Source organism: Mastigoproctus giganteus, chromosome 7 (genome assembly GCF_048544385.1).
Source record: "Mastigoproctus giganteus isolate SK-2022 chromosome 7, ASM4854438v1, whole genome shotgun sequence".
Classification (NCBI taxonomy): Eukaryota; Metazoa; Arthropoda; class Arachnida; order Uropygi; family Thelyphonidae; genus Mastigoproctus; species Mastigoproctus giganteus.
Window position 1 is genome coordinate 125696031 of NC_143581.1, and position 19252 is coordinate 125715282.

Below are 19252 nucleotides of genomic sequence, written 5' to 3' on the forward strand. Positions count from 1 at the left end.
AAGTCTCTGAAATTGCAATGTCTGCATTTGATGTCTTGACCAGCACTTTAAATTCATCAAATTTCTTTACTATGCACCTAGCATTGGAGTACATGCAAGTATATATGCAAATGTTCTTACTCTTAGTTTTCCTAACACAACCAATGTATTTACTTGATTCATAATGACTCCCAGCAGTTTTTGAAATACCTGGCATCTTGCCTTCAGGCTGCTGCTGCTCATTCCAATATAAGCAGTGCAAGAATCACTTAATCCTCTGCCTACAGCTATTGTTAATCTATTAGTCTTACTCCTCTGCCTATGGCTATTGTTAATCTATTAGTCTTACTTCTCTGCCTACAGCTATTCTTAATCTATTAGTCTGGTGGATTGGAAAACTGCCTAGCAGTTTTTCAATCCACCAGACCCTTTTTTATCAAACACTTTTTTTTTTTTTTAGGAGCATTAGCAATTAAGGCCATATTGCTCCGGGGATATGTAGTGGTCATTCCTTGACCTTTCTGCATCCTCCATATTTGGTTGTCACGGGCTCGAACCCCGGTGTAATCAAGAAGCGTGTGCTAGGCACTGCTGCTCCTGCCACCTGGCGACGGAAATGCCACCTAACACTGCTTTAATAGCATCAGTAAATATTGTTGCACTCTTCTATCCAAGTGTATCCCATCCCTGTAGGTGTAGTCTCTCATCGTAACAAACACAGACACCAAGAGGAGAAAATTTCTACCCTATGAGCCATACACAATCTCTCCAGGGAGAAACTGATTGACAAGGCTCTCATTATAACCCCCCCCCCCCCCGCTGTTGTTGTTGTTGTTTGGTTTTTAGGAGCATTAGCAACTAAGGCCATATTGCTCCAGGAATATGCGGTGGTCATTCCCTTGACCTTTCCGCATCCTCCGTTTTTGGTGGTGACGGGCTCAAAACCCGGTCTAATCAAGAAGCGTGCCCCCCCCGCTATCAAGTCTAGTCAGAATTGCAGACACTTTCAATTTTAACTCTAATATGCAACTTTTTTTTTAACATTGCACTGTACTTGTTACGTAAGTCTGTAGTTTGCCTACTCTTAATGTTTTTAGTGTCAATGTGTACATTGATATCACCTTTTGTGCCCCTAAAAGATGACATCTGCTCGACAGTGTCAGCAACTTTTTCCCCTGTCAGAAATACCCTAATCTTATTCTCCTATCCATTTTGCACAATATATTTCCCTTTCCCTGATGACAGGGCCACCGACAACATTCTTTCTTATCAGTTTGCCACTCTGATAACACTAATAACAGTGTTTTTAACTTTGCTATTCATGGATACTATTTATAAATGTATACTGGAGTGATATAACTAGAGAAAACAACAGCCATTATCCATCATTTGGTACACCTTCATGCTGAAATATTAAATTATCAGGGAAAAACAAAACTTGAAAGAATGGTTAGAAATATAAAAAGACATTACTTTGTTTGCATCTCCATAACTGCTGGTGCTATTCATATCCAAAATAGGTGCAACACTGCCAAACATCTGCACAAAAAAAAAAAGTGAACTAAAATAAATATTCACTGTGTTTTGATATTTTTATTATCATAATTTTTCTCTTGGTACATAAATACTATGTTTTCTTATTCTGCAAAATCTGATTTTATACAAAATAAAAAAGATGTAATATGTAAGAAAAAATCCTGATGAGTAAGAAAAATATAGTGGTAAATTTTATTAATTCTATTATGTATGAAATAAAATTTTGTCCAATTCTGACTTACAAAAATGAAACTTCTTTGGAATTCAGATCCAGAAGTTGATGAAACTGAATCAAGTGATATGTAAATAGATATAGAAGATAGTATTAGATTACAAAAAAAAAAGAAGTAACGACAACTGTTTTATGAATTTTTTTATAAATATTTTTTAAAAAATATCTTCTGATTTTTTAAAATTCTGATTCGATTTTGAAATAATTTCACTATAATATTTGGCAACTGACCAACATAAAGACAAATTAATATTTAAATGCATTTATGTACAATGCTTTCCATTTTACACACTTTCAAAATTCTGAAGAAATTTCCTTTACTAGCCACACAGTGCTTATCAACTTGCTTGTGCAGAAAAGGCTAGGACTTTCATATTGTTAACTATATTAATTCCATAATATAGTTAACAATGTTGCTGTTGCTGTTGAAGTCAACTATAATGGTTTTGAAAGCAGGCAAGTTCAGCAAAGTGTCACAGGTAAGATAGAGTAAATGGATGTATGAGATATTACTGTGAGACTTTTATTACTGTGAGAAAGACATGTGAATATGTAGTAATTACAGCTTCAGAGCTGTCATCTCTGAAGAAAATAGATTTTATAACTTTTAGATGTATTTGAACAGAAATCAAATTCCTCCCTTTTGTTAGACCAGGAAAATGAATTATCATCATAGTCAAAGTTAAGTGCGAATGATTGTAGCAACATTGTGCTTTTTTTAGTTGGTTTCAATTGGGATGATAAAATCAAGAGCCTAAAGATATCTGATACAATGATTTAGTTTTATTTGTGGCATTTCTGATATTTTGTGACTAAGTCTGCACTGTAAGAGGAAATGTAACCTATAAAATGTAGACAAAAAGGTTGTTTTAAGTATTGAGTAGTTTCTTTTTTTTATAAAAATTACTATGAAACTATTTTTTAGGTAGCTCTACCAAGAAGTTATTATAACTGTAATAGGGGGTATCTTTAAAATCAGGTGGAAGAGACACCAAACTATTTGCTTTGCTGGAGCACGATGCCAGTTTGAAGGTAATTTCAATGAAATCTACGAGAATTTGGCCATTAATTCCATTTATTCAATTTATCTGTTGAGGACTTAGTTTTTCTTGGAAATGAATGGATGTTGGCCTTGTGTCCATGTCTTCCTCTCCAAAAAGAGTTTAATATATATTATTACTTAATATAATTAAGCAATTTAATTAAGAAGTGTTTAATTAATATATTAATATAGCTTAATCATACTTGTGTGTGTGAGAGAAAGAGAGAGAGACTTATTGGTTGTTTAGTATCTAATGATATCCTGAGGTTGTTTAGTATCTAATGATACTAAACAACCTCAGGCAGCTTAGGCCACAAAATTCCAGTATAAAAAAAAAGTGTTTGGTAGCCTATAAGCAGGTTACCATATGAGAAAAAATAAATATATAGCAAAAAATATAAAAGAAATAATTCAAATAAGTGTATATAAATTAACAAGCTGTAAAAAGTGAAAAACATCAGTTATATTCATATTCTCTCTCTCTCTCTCTCTCTCTCTCTCTCTCTCTCTCTCTCTCTCTCTCTCTCTCTCTCTCTCTCTCCCTCCCTCCCTCCTAAAATTTGGTTGAGTGCAACCAGTTCAGATCAGAAAGATATCATAAAACATAAACAACATGAATATCTTCTGAAGTGGCAATCTATAAACAGGTTACTATATCAGAAGGAATAAATATATAGCAAAAAAATATAAAGGGACTAATTCAAATAGGTTCATATAAATTAACAAACTGTAAAAAGTGAAAAACATCAGACTCTCTCTCTCTCTCTCTCTCTCTCTCTCATAAAATCTGACTGACTGTAAACAGTTCAGCAAGATATTAGAAGCCATAAAACATAAACAGCATAAATTTGTAAAATTAGGAAATTTCATAAAAATATGAAAAAGTGTCAGTTTTCATAAATAGTAGGGCCAAAACCGTGTGTACCAGAATCTGAGCAAGAACAGCTTAAACTGCCACTGCTTGGTTACAAGTTTAATTAGTTTTAGTCTGTTTAGCCTGTCTAGCAGGAATCTTGCCATTAGAAGCACAGACTGTTATATATATATACAGTATCTTGTCTTTAAAAAATTATGGACTTGACATCCAGCAGAGGTGGATGTCAATTTCAGATTCAAAGAGTGAATGCAGAATCTGCTGAACCTGGGAGAGGACTGGATGAAGATTATATGCCACCACTTGCAGAGCCTGTAACATTCTTGATGAAACGGTGAATATCATATATGTTAATATGATATTCACCGTTTAATGATAAGTTTTATGTGATCAAATTTGTTCTACAGCATGTACATCTGTTAAATATATGCTACCTTCTTCTGGAATTTAGTTGCATACCATTTGTTTGGAAGGACAGTAATTGATTCTGCATAATTCTGACTTTGATCCACCTGTGGATGGCTCAAATTGGACTACTAGTCAGAGCTAGCTGGTAATCCAATGAATGCCTATTTTTCTATCATGGCTCAAAAAAGTGATATCCACATGGGGTGATCGGGGCAAGGATTTCAATTTAAAAGTGTACATTGCAATAGGACAAATTCTTAGGTTGGGGTGGGGAAGGGGAGAAGAGTACAGATCCTATATGGATTTGAAATAGCAATGAGACAGGAAGTTTTTAATAAAAACAGATGGTGATCTCTAAGGCCACAGTTATGCAGGTCATATAACATGCCAAATAGCTAAGTTGTATCATATGCTCTTCAATTATGATATAAAACTGACAACAGACTTTATAAAATTGTTGCAAATGTATGTTTTTTCACACTTATAAAATTAGGGAATCACTTATATTTAATCTGGTAATAGAGGCCTTTTGTTTCTAAATACCACATAAGGCAAGCACTAACATTCTTTCCAGAATCTTGTACAAACAACTGGTCAGAGCAATAGTCAAATGGAATTTTAGGGTCCTTCCCTAGATTTGAAAAGGCAATGACAACTATCTTTCACCTGGAATATGGAAACACACTCTCTCTCTCTCTCTCTCTCAAGAAAGATTCTGTTAAATAAGATTAGTAGATAATTTATTACATCATATTGAATGGTATTTTATTACTTCACGGTGGATGTTATCTGGCCTGATAGAATTTGCTTATGAGTGAAACAAATGAAGAAAGTGTGCTGTTTTCAATTCTTCCTGTATGAAGGGCTTTTGGAGAAATTTAATAAATACAGTGTATTTCTTACTTTTCTCTTTAAAGGAGAATGAATTTATTACAAAGATTTCAGCAAATACTTCCTCAGAGTATTGGATCTGTAATTGTACATCCATTATGCTATAGGACTAGTAGAAGACAGAGGAGTGGATATTTGACCCCATTTTATGGGTCTTATTCAGATAACTTTTGAGCTAGTAGACTGGATCATCAATGAAGTAAAACAGATCCAAGATTTTTTTTTTTTTTTTTTTTTTTGGCTCTGATATCAAATATACCATGTTTAGAGATGTACATATATAAAAGATATAAAGTTTTCTGTAGTAGGATATTTCTCATATCTTGTTTTGAGCTTTTTGTGATTTTACACTCTGAATTTACCAAAATTCAGAGTGTGTTTGTACACTCTGCACCACTGACAAGATCCTGGATGACTGTTGTGATGTAAAAATGTGCTAGCTGTTCAAAAGATAATCTTGGACTGATATGGTCTTCTCTCAGTCAAAATAGATATCACAGGGAAGTGATTTCTATTTTGACCTGATCTGAGTTCATTCTCTTAAATAAATAAAGGGAGGAGGGGAAAGAGAGCACACAGAAAGCTCAATGGCAGAAAAACTTACAGGTGGGAGGGTGAAAGGTGTTGAAGTCTCTCAACCACTAGAATCCTTCTTTCTAAATTTCTATGAATCACAGCACATAGTAAGTCTGATGGATTCCTATAGTCTGAAACCTAGGCTGTAGGTTTCGGATCCCAATGAGTACCAGCAATATACAGAGGAGAGAGAGAGAGAGAGAGAGAGAGTGTGCATTTTTTGTTCATGCTTAGCATACATCTGAAGACCATTAGAGGAAAATTTTAACACCGTCATTCCATTTTATCACCAGAAACTGCAGATTATTCACATTCTATAAGAAGAGACGTTTAGGAAGATGTTTAGTTTACATGGACTGATGTGGAATAATATGAAAGATATAATAGTAGTAGTGGCATGTGATGCAAGAAAGCAAGTGTATTGGCTTATGCAGCATCAGCCAAAGAAAAAAATAAATAAAAAATCACACCTCCTTAAATTTATTTAACCTATCAACTTTCACAACAACAGATGGAAGTTTGTTCCAGCAATTAACCACCCGCTGGCTAAAGGCAAATTTCCACACATCTATTCTACATCTGTCTTTTCTTAATTTGAATTTATGCCCCCTTAGGTTCGTAATCTGAACAAGTGGAAGGATCCCATCAGAATTCGGCATGCTCAACCCATTCAAGGCCTTATACACCTCAATCAGATCAACACGCAAGTGCCTAGTCTCCAGCCACTGCAATTTGCAGAACTTAAGCCTCTCTTGGTAAGAGGATCCTTTCATTCCCCTCCCCAATCTTGTTACCCTTCTCTATACACACTCAAGCAAATCTACATCCTTCCTAAAATGAGGCCCCCAGACCTGTACACAGTACTCAAGGCGTGGCCTGACCATTGCCTTATACAGAGGGACAATCACTTCCTTTTCCCTGCTAGCAAAATTCCTATATATCATAGACAAAACCCCATGACCTGCCCTGGCAGCCTGCATTGCTCAGAAAACTTCATATCTGACTGCACAATTACTCCCAGGTCTTTTTCATTTTCTACCAACTTAAGTGTAGTACCACACAGTTGGTACATTTCTCTGGGGTTACTTCTACCCATATGCAGTATTTTGCATTTGTCAAGGTTAAATTTCAGTTGCCACTTCTTAGTCCATCTGCCCAACTTTTCTAGATCCTGTTGTAGTATTACACTGCCATTAGTGTCATTAAAAACCCTGCTGACCTTTGTATCATCTGCAAACTTCGGCACTAAGCCTGATATACCTTCATCAATATCATTGTTAAATATACAAAACAACAGTGAACCCAACACCGCACCCTGTGGAACTCCACTAATAACATTAGTCCACGAAGAGCAGCACCTATTGATTACCACCCTCTGTCTTCTTCCACTCAACCATCCTTTTATCAATTATAGCAACTTACCCTTAATACCATTCTACTCCAATTTGTACAATAGTCTTTCATGCGTAACAGTGTCAAAAGCTTTCCTGAAATCCAAATATATGATATCAAAATTATTTTTTGCATACAGTTCCTTTGTAACCACATCATAATATTCTATCACATTTGTCAGACAAGACTTTCCCTTAACAAACCCATGCTGTGTCTGAATTATTGCTGCAGTCTTGTCTAGATGATCCTGCAATGCATCTTTAACCAGTGACTCCATTATTTTGCCCGGAACAGAAGTTAAACTAACTGGTCTGTAATTACTTGTGTCACCCTTCAATCTCTCTTTGTGAATTGGTGATGCATTTGCACATCTCCAGTCCGTGAGGACCTCCCCGGATTCCAAGGATGATCTCATAATTATGGCTAAGGATTTGCTTAGTTGCTTTGCCACCTCCTTTAATATAACTGGATAGATCCCATCCACCTCAGGTGCCTTTCTTATGTTTAACTTCAACAATTTCTCCTCCACTTTGCTCTCAGTTATTACAAAATCATTAAGTACCCTGCTACAATTTGATAACCTTCTGCCATTTTCAAACTTTAATAACTCCTCATGTGTGACTGTAGATGCAAAATACTCATTCAGTTTGTTTGCTACCTGAGCAGGATCATCAACAGTCGAAACATCGATATCAAGTAAATCAATAAGATTCATCCCCTTCCTTTTAGAGTTTATATAAGTAAAGAAATCCTTGCTGTTTTTCTTAGCATACTTTGCCAAAGATTTCTCATAATCTGTGAAAGATTTTGAAAAGAAATCTTTGCCAAAGATTTCTCCTACTTTGTGACCTGATTACAGACTAGCTTATATCTGCCATAGACTTCTGAGTCACTTGATAATTTATACACATCCCATGCATTTTTCTTTTCTGTCACGAGTCTCATTAGTTCATTTGATAACCATTTAGGCCTAAACCTTGAACAATATTTCTTAATAGGTATGAAACTTTTAGTAGCTTCCATGAATAATTCCTTGAATGCTTCCCACTTAGAATTTACTGTTGGTAAAATGTCAGTTGATTCCACTGTACAGAATTTAAAAACTGTCTGAGACCACTGTACTCACCTTTATGGAAGCAAAAACTCTTTCCTTTACCCCTGATGATAATTATATCTTTAAGTAAATCCCACATCAGTACACTGTGATCACTGCCACCTAGTGGTTCCTTTATCTGCAAATTCTTAATATACGAATGATCACTGCTGATAACCAGATCAAAAGTGTTACCCTCTCTGGTTGCCTCTCAAACATGCTGCTGCAGAAAACAATCATCCAATAAATCCACAAAAGTCTTACTAGTGTGTGAGTGACCAACCCACAAGTTCCACTCAATATCTGGGAAGTTAAAATCCTCCATATCTGGGAAGTTCAAATCCCCCATTATAAAACATACTGATTTACTAGCCCATCTATTTCTCTGTACAATTGTTAATTGTACTCATTCGAGTCATTAGGCCTATAACACACTTCTACTCTTATTTTTGCTTTTGCAGTGCTTATGTCACACCAAACTGACTCAACAGTACACTGTTCATCTATATCAACTGGATGCACTTCTTTTGATTTTATATTTTTCTTAATTAACAGCATGACCTCCTCAAATCCTATCCTGTCTATCCTTTCTGTACACATTGTACTCCCCAAATTCTAATTCTGCATTCCTAATATCAATGTGACACCACGTCTCTGATATCCCAACAATATCTGCCTTTGATGTCTTGACCAACACTTCAAATTCATCAAATTTATTTACTGTACTTCTAGCATTGGTATACATGCAAGCATACATTCACCTATTCCTATTCCTAGTTACCCTGACACATCCCATATCCACCTGTTTCACGATGACTGCCATCAGTCCCTGAAACCCCCAGAAGCCCTTGCTCCAGGTCGCTATTTATTCTAATAGAAGTTGTGCAAGAATCACCTTCACCTCTGCCTGCGGCTACTTTTAACCTTTTAGTCTGTGAATCTCCCCAAGCTAGCAGTTTACTGATCCACCTAACGCTGCTTCGATAGCATCGGTAAATATTCTTGCACCCTTTCTATTTAAGTGTATCCCATCCCTGTAGAAGGAGTCTCTCCTGTTAACAAGCACAGACCACACTTAAAAAAAAATTCTACCCCCTTTCCAGGAGCGAATTGATCGAATTGATTGCACAACCTTTCCAGGAGCGAATTGATCGACAAGGCTCTCATCATATACTCCATCCTATCGTGTCTGGGCAGAATTGCAGACACATTCAAATTTAACCCTGACTCATGACTTTTTTGCAACATTGACCTTTACTTGTTAAGTAAATCTGGAGATCTCCTACTCTTAATGTCATTGGTGACGTGTACAACAATATCACCTTTTGTGCCCTTAAAAGATGATATATGAAATGTGAAACAAAACAATAGATAATAATAACCAGATAAATGAAGCACACTAACTCATGTATATTTTTGGCTAATTAATGAGGTTTATTGCATAAATAAACCTCATTATATACAAGTATATTCACAGACTGAGCTACAAGTTGTGCAGAGTGAAAAACTCTGAATAATCATAGAAGGGGGCAGTCCAAATACCTCTTCCTAAGATCGGCCAATTGTAACATCTGTTAATAGATACTTGAAAAATTTCTCCAGACTTTGAGTGGATTTAAACCAAGACTTTCATAGAAAGGATAAGGGTAGCAGTCAAGTTGTTAAGATTATCTGATATTCCATCTGTTATTTGCATTATCCCTATCATCTAGATTAATAAATATTGAAAGTGTAATTATGAACATCTGAATCATCCAGAGAGTTTGTCAAAGATGGCAATTTAGGTGAAGGAAGTCAAAATGATCTAAATATATAAGTTGAGAACTGAGAAAGTAATAAAAATAAAAGATAATAACTATGTAGAAACATGCAGGAGAAATAAAATAATCTCTTGCACTTCACTTATAGTGATACCACTTTTAGCCTGTTTTCTTCTAGTTCCATGATCACTACTATGAAAGGGAGGTTCTTACTTATAATGCTTTCCTGATATAGTGTTTTTTGGGGCTGGTCCTGTTCAAAGTATTGTAATGGGGGCATAAGAGATTTTTGGAGAAGTTCTTTCTAAAATAGAATACGAATGCACATGTGATAAACAATATCTTTAAATCATTAGCTGGCTAACATATTGACTATTAATGCTGATAAAAATATTGGTTATTAATGATGGTTACAATATTGGTTGCTGTATAAAATATACTTTTTTTTATACAGAAAAAACAGTAAAACTTATAAATTTAAATATTGGAATTAAATCCATGTGTACTCTTCCAATACAATATTCACTTTTGATCTTCATCATGAATTACTTTTTAAAAAGTGCACTCATAAAAATAATTGAAATGGCACTGTGTACATCAAGAAAAAAAACTGTTGCTATGGTAATTTCCATACAATTTTAGTTTCCTTCTTTTTTTCCCTTCTTGCTACCCTAGTTTTTGGCTGTACAGATGGTGGTTATTTATTTATTTATATTTTTTATTATTTTATTATTATTATTTTTTATATATCACATGAATGTTGTTTCTAATGATGTTTCTTGATCTGACTATATAATATTATAAAATTAAGGATAAATTTACAAAATTTCTCATTTTAAACTATTCCTTGCCTTTTTTTTCCCAGAAAATTAATTGGTGAAGCAAAGATACCAAATGCCTGATGCTGTCCCAGTTTTTTGCATGCCTGCTATATCACCTTTGTCAGTTGGTGATTAATAGAGATGATTAATTCTTTTCAAACATCATTATAAATGATAGTTTTGTTATCAATAAAAAAAAATAAAAATTCCAACCATCTGTACAACCAAAAACTGGGGTAGCACCTGGAAAAAAAACAGGTTTACTCTCATAGCTATAAAAATGGGGGCTGCATTGGATGTGCCGCAATGGGGCCCTCTGATCTAGGGAGCCATCAAAGTCCTAACATAAATAAATGAAGCCCCTTAACCCCTTTTGCATCCGGGCCCCAAAGTGCCTTTACAAGGCTCTGTTTAAAAACTTCAATGCTCTTTTTAACTGAAACTCAGCTACTATGAGAGAAAAGGTAGCAGAGTTTCAGTTAAAAATAGCATGGAAGTCTGGAAATGAAACTGAGCATCACACAAAGTAGGCTTCTGTGTTTTTGCCAGTTTGTAAAATGACTTTGGAAAGTACGAGGAGGAATGGCTATAGGAGAATTTGTTTTTTTATGTGAAATAAATATAACAGTTTAAAAAAAGGACAGAAGTAGTAGTAAAATATGAAACAACAAAGAAAAATTCATGCCTATGTATTACAGAGTAGGGGACAAAATATCACTTTCCTTTTTTTTTTTTTTTATTCAAATAGAATTCATTCCATTAGATGAATCTTATACATTGTTTAAGTAATATCTATAAGCATCAAGAAATTTTAATCTCCTTACCTGAAGAATAAATGGTTTACGGTGCAATATATAAAACTGTTTACACACAAATTCAACAGTTCGACAAAGAAGCCCATTGGTTTGATGATTGGAATATATACACAAAATTGAGGGCATTAAGAGAAGATATCTATAAAATAATTATAAAAAAATAAATAAAGCTTCTAAATTAAATAAAATTTATTTTAAATATTTAATTAACAGAATTTAAAATATATGACCAACTCTCTACCAAAATTCACTGGACTTGGAATGTCACAGTGGAAGAAAAAATGCACAGCTATTTATTCAATAAAGGGATCACAATAAAAGCATAAGCAATTTATTTAAGTTCTGTTATAATATTTGCTCAAAATCTATAAATTTAAATAAAATAATTATGAATTATTAGGAAAGTAGAATTATGTTGATACCAATTTAATAAACACTCACTAGACATTCATTTAGTCCTGCATCATTGATTGCACTGGCCTACAATGGCTCACAGTGGAAGAAAAAATGCACAGTTATTTATTCAATAAAGGGATCACAATAAAAACATAAGCAATTTATTTAAGTTCTGTTATAATATTTGCTCAAAATCTATAAATTTAAATAAAAGAATTATGAATTATTAGGAAAGTAGAATTATGTCAATACCAATTTAATATACACTCACTAGACATTCATTTAGTCCTGCATCACTGATTGCACTGGCCTACAAAAAAAAACTTTTTTTTTCATACCTCCAGGACAAATGTTACAGATGCTAAAGGAAGTTTATCCACTAACTACAAAAATACTAAAATTATGCTTACATTCCTGTTAAAAGATATACTGAAATTTTCATTAATGGGCAACCAACTTCGATTTTATAATATAATAATACTTATGTTATCTTAAAAATAAGCCATATTCATTTTAAAATAATTCAATCTATAATTAATTTATTATATTAATTTATAATAATTTAATATATAATGAACTACACATATTCTACTTCCTTAGAAATACTAGCCTTAGAAATACAGAGAGTTTTTCTTATAGTCTATTCTGCTTTCCCTTTTAATAAATCAACAGCAATCTCCAACATCACAGCAGTAACTCAGCAACTTCAGTATCACTTTAGCATCATAAATACGTTATTATGAAAGTGTTCTCTTTCCTGATCACTTACAGCTCCTAAATTCTGAAGGAAGAAAATGAATTTTCAAAGGCATTCAGCAGACCATATATTATTATTATTATACTCTTGTATCATTACTCCCTGATTGGGGTTTCCACCCCATGACAGGTACTGCTACAAAGAACATGGGGGGGGGGGGGGGTTGTTATGTCTTGTGTTGCTGGTGGTTGAGTAACTCTCTGACTATCCTACAGGTGTTCATGATTGTGACTTTCTAGAATTTCTTGTAGGTCTCTATATTATTTCTCCTTGACGGGGGGTTCCAACCCGTCACAGGTACTGTTACCAAGTACACTCGGTGATAGTTATGTTGGTGATACCGTTGGTCGAGGAACTCTCTGACTATCCTACAGGATTGTGACTATCTGGAGTTTCTTGTAGGTGTTCTCTGGGACACCTATTGCTGCTAAGCTGTTATGTAGGATTTTTGACACCATACCAGTGGTTGACACGATGATCGGAATGGTCGTTACTTGTTGCATATGTCACATATCTTTGACCTTTTGTCTTAGAATCGTATACTTCTTGATCTTTTCCTTAGAATTTTCTGGAAGTTGACAGGCATAACCAGTAGAACTTGGGTCGGGGTATCTAGTAGTGCCTGGGATTCGTACTTGTAATAAGGAATTTCCTTATTAACTGGAATTTCCTCGCTAGCTTCTGATGTATTATCCTGGCTACCTGGTGATGTCTATGAGTGCACTTCATCTGGATCATTTCTGACAGGTGACATCTGGATGTGTTGGATCATTTCTGACAGGTGACATCGTCGACATGTGTCATCTGACATGCCGAGTTCCTTTGCGTTGTATTTTCTATAGTTTTTGGTGTTGATTACCTGCTCTTGAATGGACGAGCAAGAATTCTTCAGTCTCAGGGAAGACCATCCCACCCATGAGACATGCATTGGAAACCATTTTATCTATGTGATCTTGATGGAGGTCATTGAAGACATGGAGGAGGTCAAATGAGATCTTGATGAAGGTCAAAGAAGACACTCCATTACATGGAGTGTCTTCTTTGCTCATCTTTTTAGCTTCGCCTGTGCTGTCTGGGCGAGAGGAGACTCCTCGCTTAGGTTGGGGTATGCCACTTGTTTATCTTCCTTATGGCCGGTAGAGTGCTGCTGTGTTATTCTATAAGTAATCCTTCACGTTAGCTATCGCAGTGGGTGGGTAGTATTGATGGCTCTTGTTCATCACTGTCCTTGTCTTTTTCATGATATCATCCAGCTCGGTGTTAATCCAATTTATGAACCAGAAGGAGTATGTTAGCACTGGTACTGAATAAGTGTTTATGGCTTTAACTGTGTTCCCTCCATTCAGCTTTGCTTTGAGCAGGCTTCTAAATTTCTGATGGTATTTTTTGGTCAGGCAGGCCTTGATTTCCTTGTACTCCAACTGCTGAGCCTGTGTCATCCCCCAGGTATTTGTAAGTCTCTCCTTCTGTCATGGCCTTGATTTCTTTACCAGTCTGCAGCTGGTAGTTTCAGTCAAACTAATTTCCCCCAATGCAATCCGTGGATCTGTTGCTGTGTAGAGCTTGATGTCATCCATATACGTCATCCATGGGTGAGGGTGCACAGGTTTTCCCATCCTTCTTTGAAGTTATATCCATACTTGCTGTTGAGCATGGGGGACCAGTGGGTTGAGTGCTAGACAGAACCACAGTGGGCTCAGGGCATCTTCCTGAAAGATTCATCTCCTGATGGGGATTGGTCTAGTTGTGATGTTCTTGACCTTGATGATGATACTCCATTTTGCCATAGTTGCTTCTAGGAAGTTTGTCACTGTCAGATTCACTTTGTAGATCTTAAGCATCTCTATTAGCCAGCTATGAGGAACAAAGTTGAAGGCCTTGTGTTAATCGATGTAGGCCATATACAAGTTGAGGTGCATCCTGTAGGCTTGCTCTATGACTGTGCCATCTATGGTTAATTGCTTTTTGCATCCTTTGCTCATCTGCTTGCATCCTTTCTGCTGTTTAGCCATTATGTTCTGGCTCTCCAAGGAGTCTGATATCATCTTGGTTATGCAGCTGGTCAGGATTTCATACATCATTGGGAGACAGATGATTGGCCGGTATTTTGCTGGGTTTCTTGTATCTTGGCTTTAGCCTTCAGATATTGAGTAAGAAATGCTGAGATTGTCTCTGGGTGCCTTACCATTTGGGTGAACTGCTCTACTCGATGCTTGTGCATGCAAGTCAGGTTCTTGTACCATTATTTGTGGATGTTATCTATTCCTGGTGTTCGTCAGTTGTGGGAGTTCCAGATTGACTGTTGTACTTCTTCCTACTGAATCTTCCACTCTCTCATCTCTACATATTTGGTTTTCCTCCATACTAGTTCTATCCAGGGGCTCAGTTGTGTCTTACTTCACTGCTCCACATGATACACCAGAACTCCCCGATTGTCTTCTGCTCAGGTGGTTCATTTCCTTCTTTCCTATCTTCTCTGAGTCTCCCGTATAAGGCTCTTTGGTTTTCATCAAAGATTCAGTTGTTTATTTTTTATCCTCTGAGAACTCTCTTTGTATTGGCATAGTCTTTTGCTGAGTGTGAGGAGGTTCTGCTTCAGTGTGTCTAAGTATTCTCCTATTCTCTGATTTTTGGTAAAGTGTTTCCTGTGGACACTCTTGAGGATGCGCTTCACTTTTCCAATCAATTTCTTACTCCTATTACCACATTGGTACTGGGCCAACTGGCCTATCTTGAATCTTAACTCTTCTATCTTCTGCTGAAGTCTTCTTTCCTAAGTTGGCAGTTCCTTTTTTTCTTTGGTTTTTCTGCTGCTGGTCTCTCGTTTCTCTTCCATTAGCCCTAGTGGTTGTTGTCAAGGTGATGTGGTAATATTTGCAAACTGAAATTGTCTGTGATTTCCAACAGGATTCTATTTTGTCTCTGCCTTGGTATGATGTGGGTCTTTGTGGGGTTCATTCCTTCGAATTCTCTTAGGGCTTCCTTCCACTTGTCTTCTATTCTGGATCATGACCATGTCTCCTTCCACTTCAGCTGCTCTGGGTTGTATTTCTTCTTGATGCTCCTCCTATGGTCCTATGTTATCCATATTCTTTGTTCTTTGTAATTAATCACAGTATCCTGCTTGATTTTTTCCAAAATTGAAGGAGCCATCAGGTTCTTTGTGACAGTGATTCTTCTCTAGTCCACTCTTTGCTGTTCAGTGATCTGCATATTCGGGAATTGTTCCAACCACTTGGTATGTGGTCTTGACCTGTGCATTGTTGTATTGGTCTCTAGTTTGGTTATTTCATAGCATGTTCGCATGATGAACATATTCATCTCAATGCTCCATTTCATGCATTGGCATTTTATTCTATCGTGGGGTCACTAGTGCAGTTGCACAGGAAGCACTTCTAGTTTGTTGGGCTAGATGGTTTTGCCCTTCTGTTGTGATAACCATGCGGAGGACAGTCTTGGGACACTGTCTCCAACATTCCGGGCCAAGCCGAGCCGAGCCAAACCCTCTGCCTAAAGTCTGAATGCAAGGTTGGTTGCTGTTGGATTTTTTTTTGGTAAAAAAGCAACTTTGGCCATATTGTGACTATCTATTAGTGTTATGTGACAATGTTTCTTAATTATGGTTTATATCTGGCTAAAATATTCTATTAGTTTTAGATAAGTAAATATATTTTCAGTGTTAGAGATCTGTGATAAAGTAAGGGACCCCTGAATATTTATAGGGAGATGGAAGGCCGATTGTTGCGCCATGTGGTATTGTGGATATTCCATAAGGAAATATTTCACAGTGAGTTGACAAGAACAGTTTCACCCCAGGGTCTCCCATCTGGTGAGTATGGGCTTGGCACACCCAGGGTCCTGAGCTGGATATTATCATTCTTCTCTTCCTTGGTGATTCCCTTCTACTTCTCTCTCTCTCTCTCTCTCTCTCTCTCAGGGTAACTCAGGAATTTTTTTTGGCTGGTGCAGCATATGCCTCAGGCATTCTTGCACTATATTCCTGATAATAACAATAATCGAAAAAAAAAAATTGAAGAAATTCTGGAGGATTTGCTTTCGTGAGTAAGTACAAGTGTGTGAGATGTGTATGTACAATGCGAGTCTGGTTAGAATGACTTCCTCATGTCGATTCTTATGGAGCCTCGAATTCCGTGGCTGAAGTTCATGTTTTATTTGAAAAAGTTTATTGTTTGGTTCATTTTGCCAGATTTGTGACCACCGAGTGTTGAGAATCTGTTTTATGATAGATCTGTAATTGGAATATGGAACTTTGCAAAGCCTTCGGTTTGTATAAATTTTGTAGGATTTTTTGCTGCTTGATCAGCACTTTCATTACCATCAATGCCTGCATGCCTGGGATCCAACAAAAATTTACTTCCCTTCTTTTGCTTTTGAGCTTCACAAGATAAGCTTGCATCTGGTGAAGGATGGGATATGATGGAGTCTGCTTTTGTTGGACAGCATGCATTGCACTTAATGAATCTGTGTATATGAGATGTTTCAGATGAGGAGAGGATTCAATGTATTTTAAGGCTATTAGTATGGCAAATAGCTCAGCAGAATAGCTACTGCATTCATTTGGGAATAGCTGTGAGATGACAGTGTGTGGAAGGACCACTGCAGCACCCACTTGGGTATCTGTTTTAGAGCTTTCGTATATATTTGAAGATATTCAGAGAACTGTGATAAGTGGGCTGCATGCATCTGTTTAATGTTGACATTTGCCAGAGTGCTTTTTCCCCACTGTTGAAAATAAGTGTCACAGTTAGGTGTGAAAGTGTGCCATGGTGGAATAGTTATGCTTTTATCCTCATATACATTGACAAAGCATAGGCACCATTTTGAAAAGAGTTCTTTTAGTCAAATTCCAGCTGGTTTATTTACTGTGAGTTTGTTACTGTAGAGGTTTACCCACTGTAGATTGAAGAGATACTGCCAAGTAGAATGATGAGGAAGACTTCGGATTTTAATGGCATAGTTTAATAGCAGCATTTAGTGGAGATATAGTGAAGGCTCATGGGCGTCCATATATAAGCTTTGTACAGACGATGTTCTGTATGCCCCAAGGAAATTTGTAAGGCACTGTGATGTATGGAATCAAGCCATTTGATGACACTTGGTCTACACGACCTATACGCAAGTCTAGTCTTGACCTCATTATAGAATGGTATAGGCGAAGTAGTGTGAACCGATCAGCTCCCCACATCATTGCAGAAAGAACCCTGAGAATATTTATTTTTTTTTAGACAGGTTGTTCGGAGGCATTTGATATGTTCCAAAAAGTTACAATTTTTATCGAGAATCAGACCGATGAACGTATACTATTTGCTAGAGATATCACCTGGTTTTCTAGTCTTATTTCTGGATCTGAGTGCATTTTTCACTTTCTACAGAAATGTATGGCCATTGTTTTTTGTTATGATATTCCCATTGTTTTTAGTCCCCAATTCTATTTTTTTAACTGCAGTTTGTAATTGCCTTTCAGTCATGTTCATGTTTTGTGAATGGAATGAAATTGTAATGTCATCTGCATAAAGGAATGTTTCAACTGGGTTCGGTAGGTCTTTTGTAATAGGATTTATTTCATTGCAAACAAAGTTGCACTCAGCACCGAACCCTGAGGAACTCCTGTGTATATGTTTGTGATAGATTGTTTTGATATTTTACTTGGAAGGTTCTGAGCTTCAGAAATTTTTTTATTAAGATTGGTAGATGTCCTCACAGACCAATGTTATGGAGTCATTCAGAATGCCATATCACCAGGTAGTGTTGAAGGCCTTTTCTATGTCGAGACTGATCATAATTAGATGCTCATTCCTTAGAAAAGCATAATGAATATTTGCCTCTGCTTTTATTATGGGGGCCAGAGATGATCTATTTTTATGGAAGCCATACTGATTTGTGTTTAGTAAGTTATATTTTTCCAAGAACCAGGTTAGTCGGTTGTTCACCATTTTCTCCAAGGTTTTCCCAAGGCAACTTATTAGAGCTATTGGTCAATAATTTGTGGAGATCATAAGATCTTTGCTAGGTTTAGGGAAAGCAATTACAAGGGAGTGACGCCAGGAGATTGGATAGTAGTTTTCCATATAAATTCTATCGTATAGTATGAGTAATACCTTTAGAGATTTTTGACTAAGTTTGTTGGATCATTTCATAATGAACCCCATCAGGCCCTGCTGCACTCTTCCTCGACTTAGCCAGAGCTTTTTGCAATTCTTCTATGTTGAAAGGCTGATTATATGGGAGTTGTTGGGTTGTATTAAAGTTTAGTTTGTGTTTTTCAGCTACAGTTTTCGTTGTCTGAAAGGATGGGATATATGCTGATACTGCTGGTATATTTGCAAAAGTAACTGCAAATATGTTCGCAATTTCCTTTGAGTTATTGATCTCCTCTCCATTCCAGTTTATTAGCGGAATTGGAACTGAAAGAAATTTCCCATTAAGTTTTCTGATTTTGTTCCATATAACACAGGTATCTGTATTTTTGTTAATTGTGGAGGCAAAACGTATCCATGATTCTTTTCTACTCCTATGCTGTATATAATCTGGCTCTAGCTTTTTTAAAATTTATGAGATTGATGGATTTTTTTTTTTTTTTTTTTTTTTTGATTTGGTAGTTGTTGGCGCATCGGCTTCTGTGGCCATATTGCATCTCCCAAGGTTTTTGCAGTACTTTT

The 19252-nt window shown here is 36.2% G+C and overlaps 1 protein-coding gene across 1 annotated transcript in view; it reads right to left on the bottom strand.

Annotated features, from left to right (window-relative positions):
• Positions 1 to 19252, bottom strand: part of unc80 (unc80, NALCN channel complex subunit) — a 1843891-nt gene that overhangs the window by 525035 nt on the left and 1299604 nt on the right. The window contains exons 46-47 of the mRNA XM_090378420.1: positions 11429 to 11558; positions 1453 to 1518 (exon numbers count right to left, since the gene is read on the bottom strand). Of these exons, the coding sequence (XP_090234546.1) occupies positions 1453 to 1518; positions 11429 to 11558 (196 nt within the window). The remainder of the gene's footprint in view (positions 1 to 1452; positions 1519 to 11428; positions 11559 to 19252) is intronic.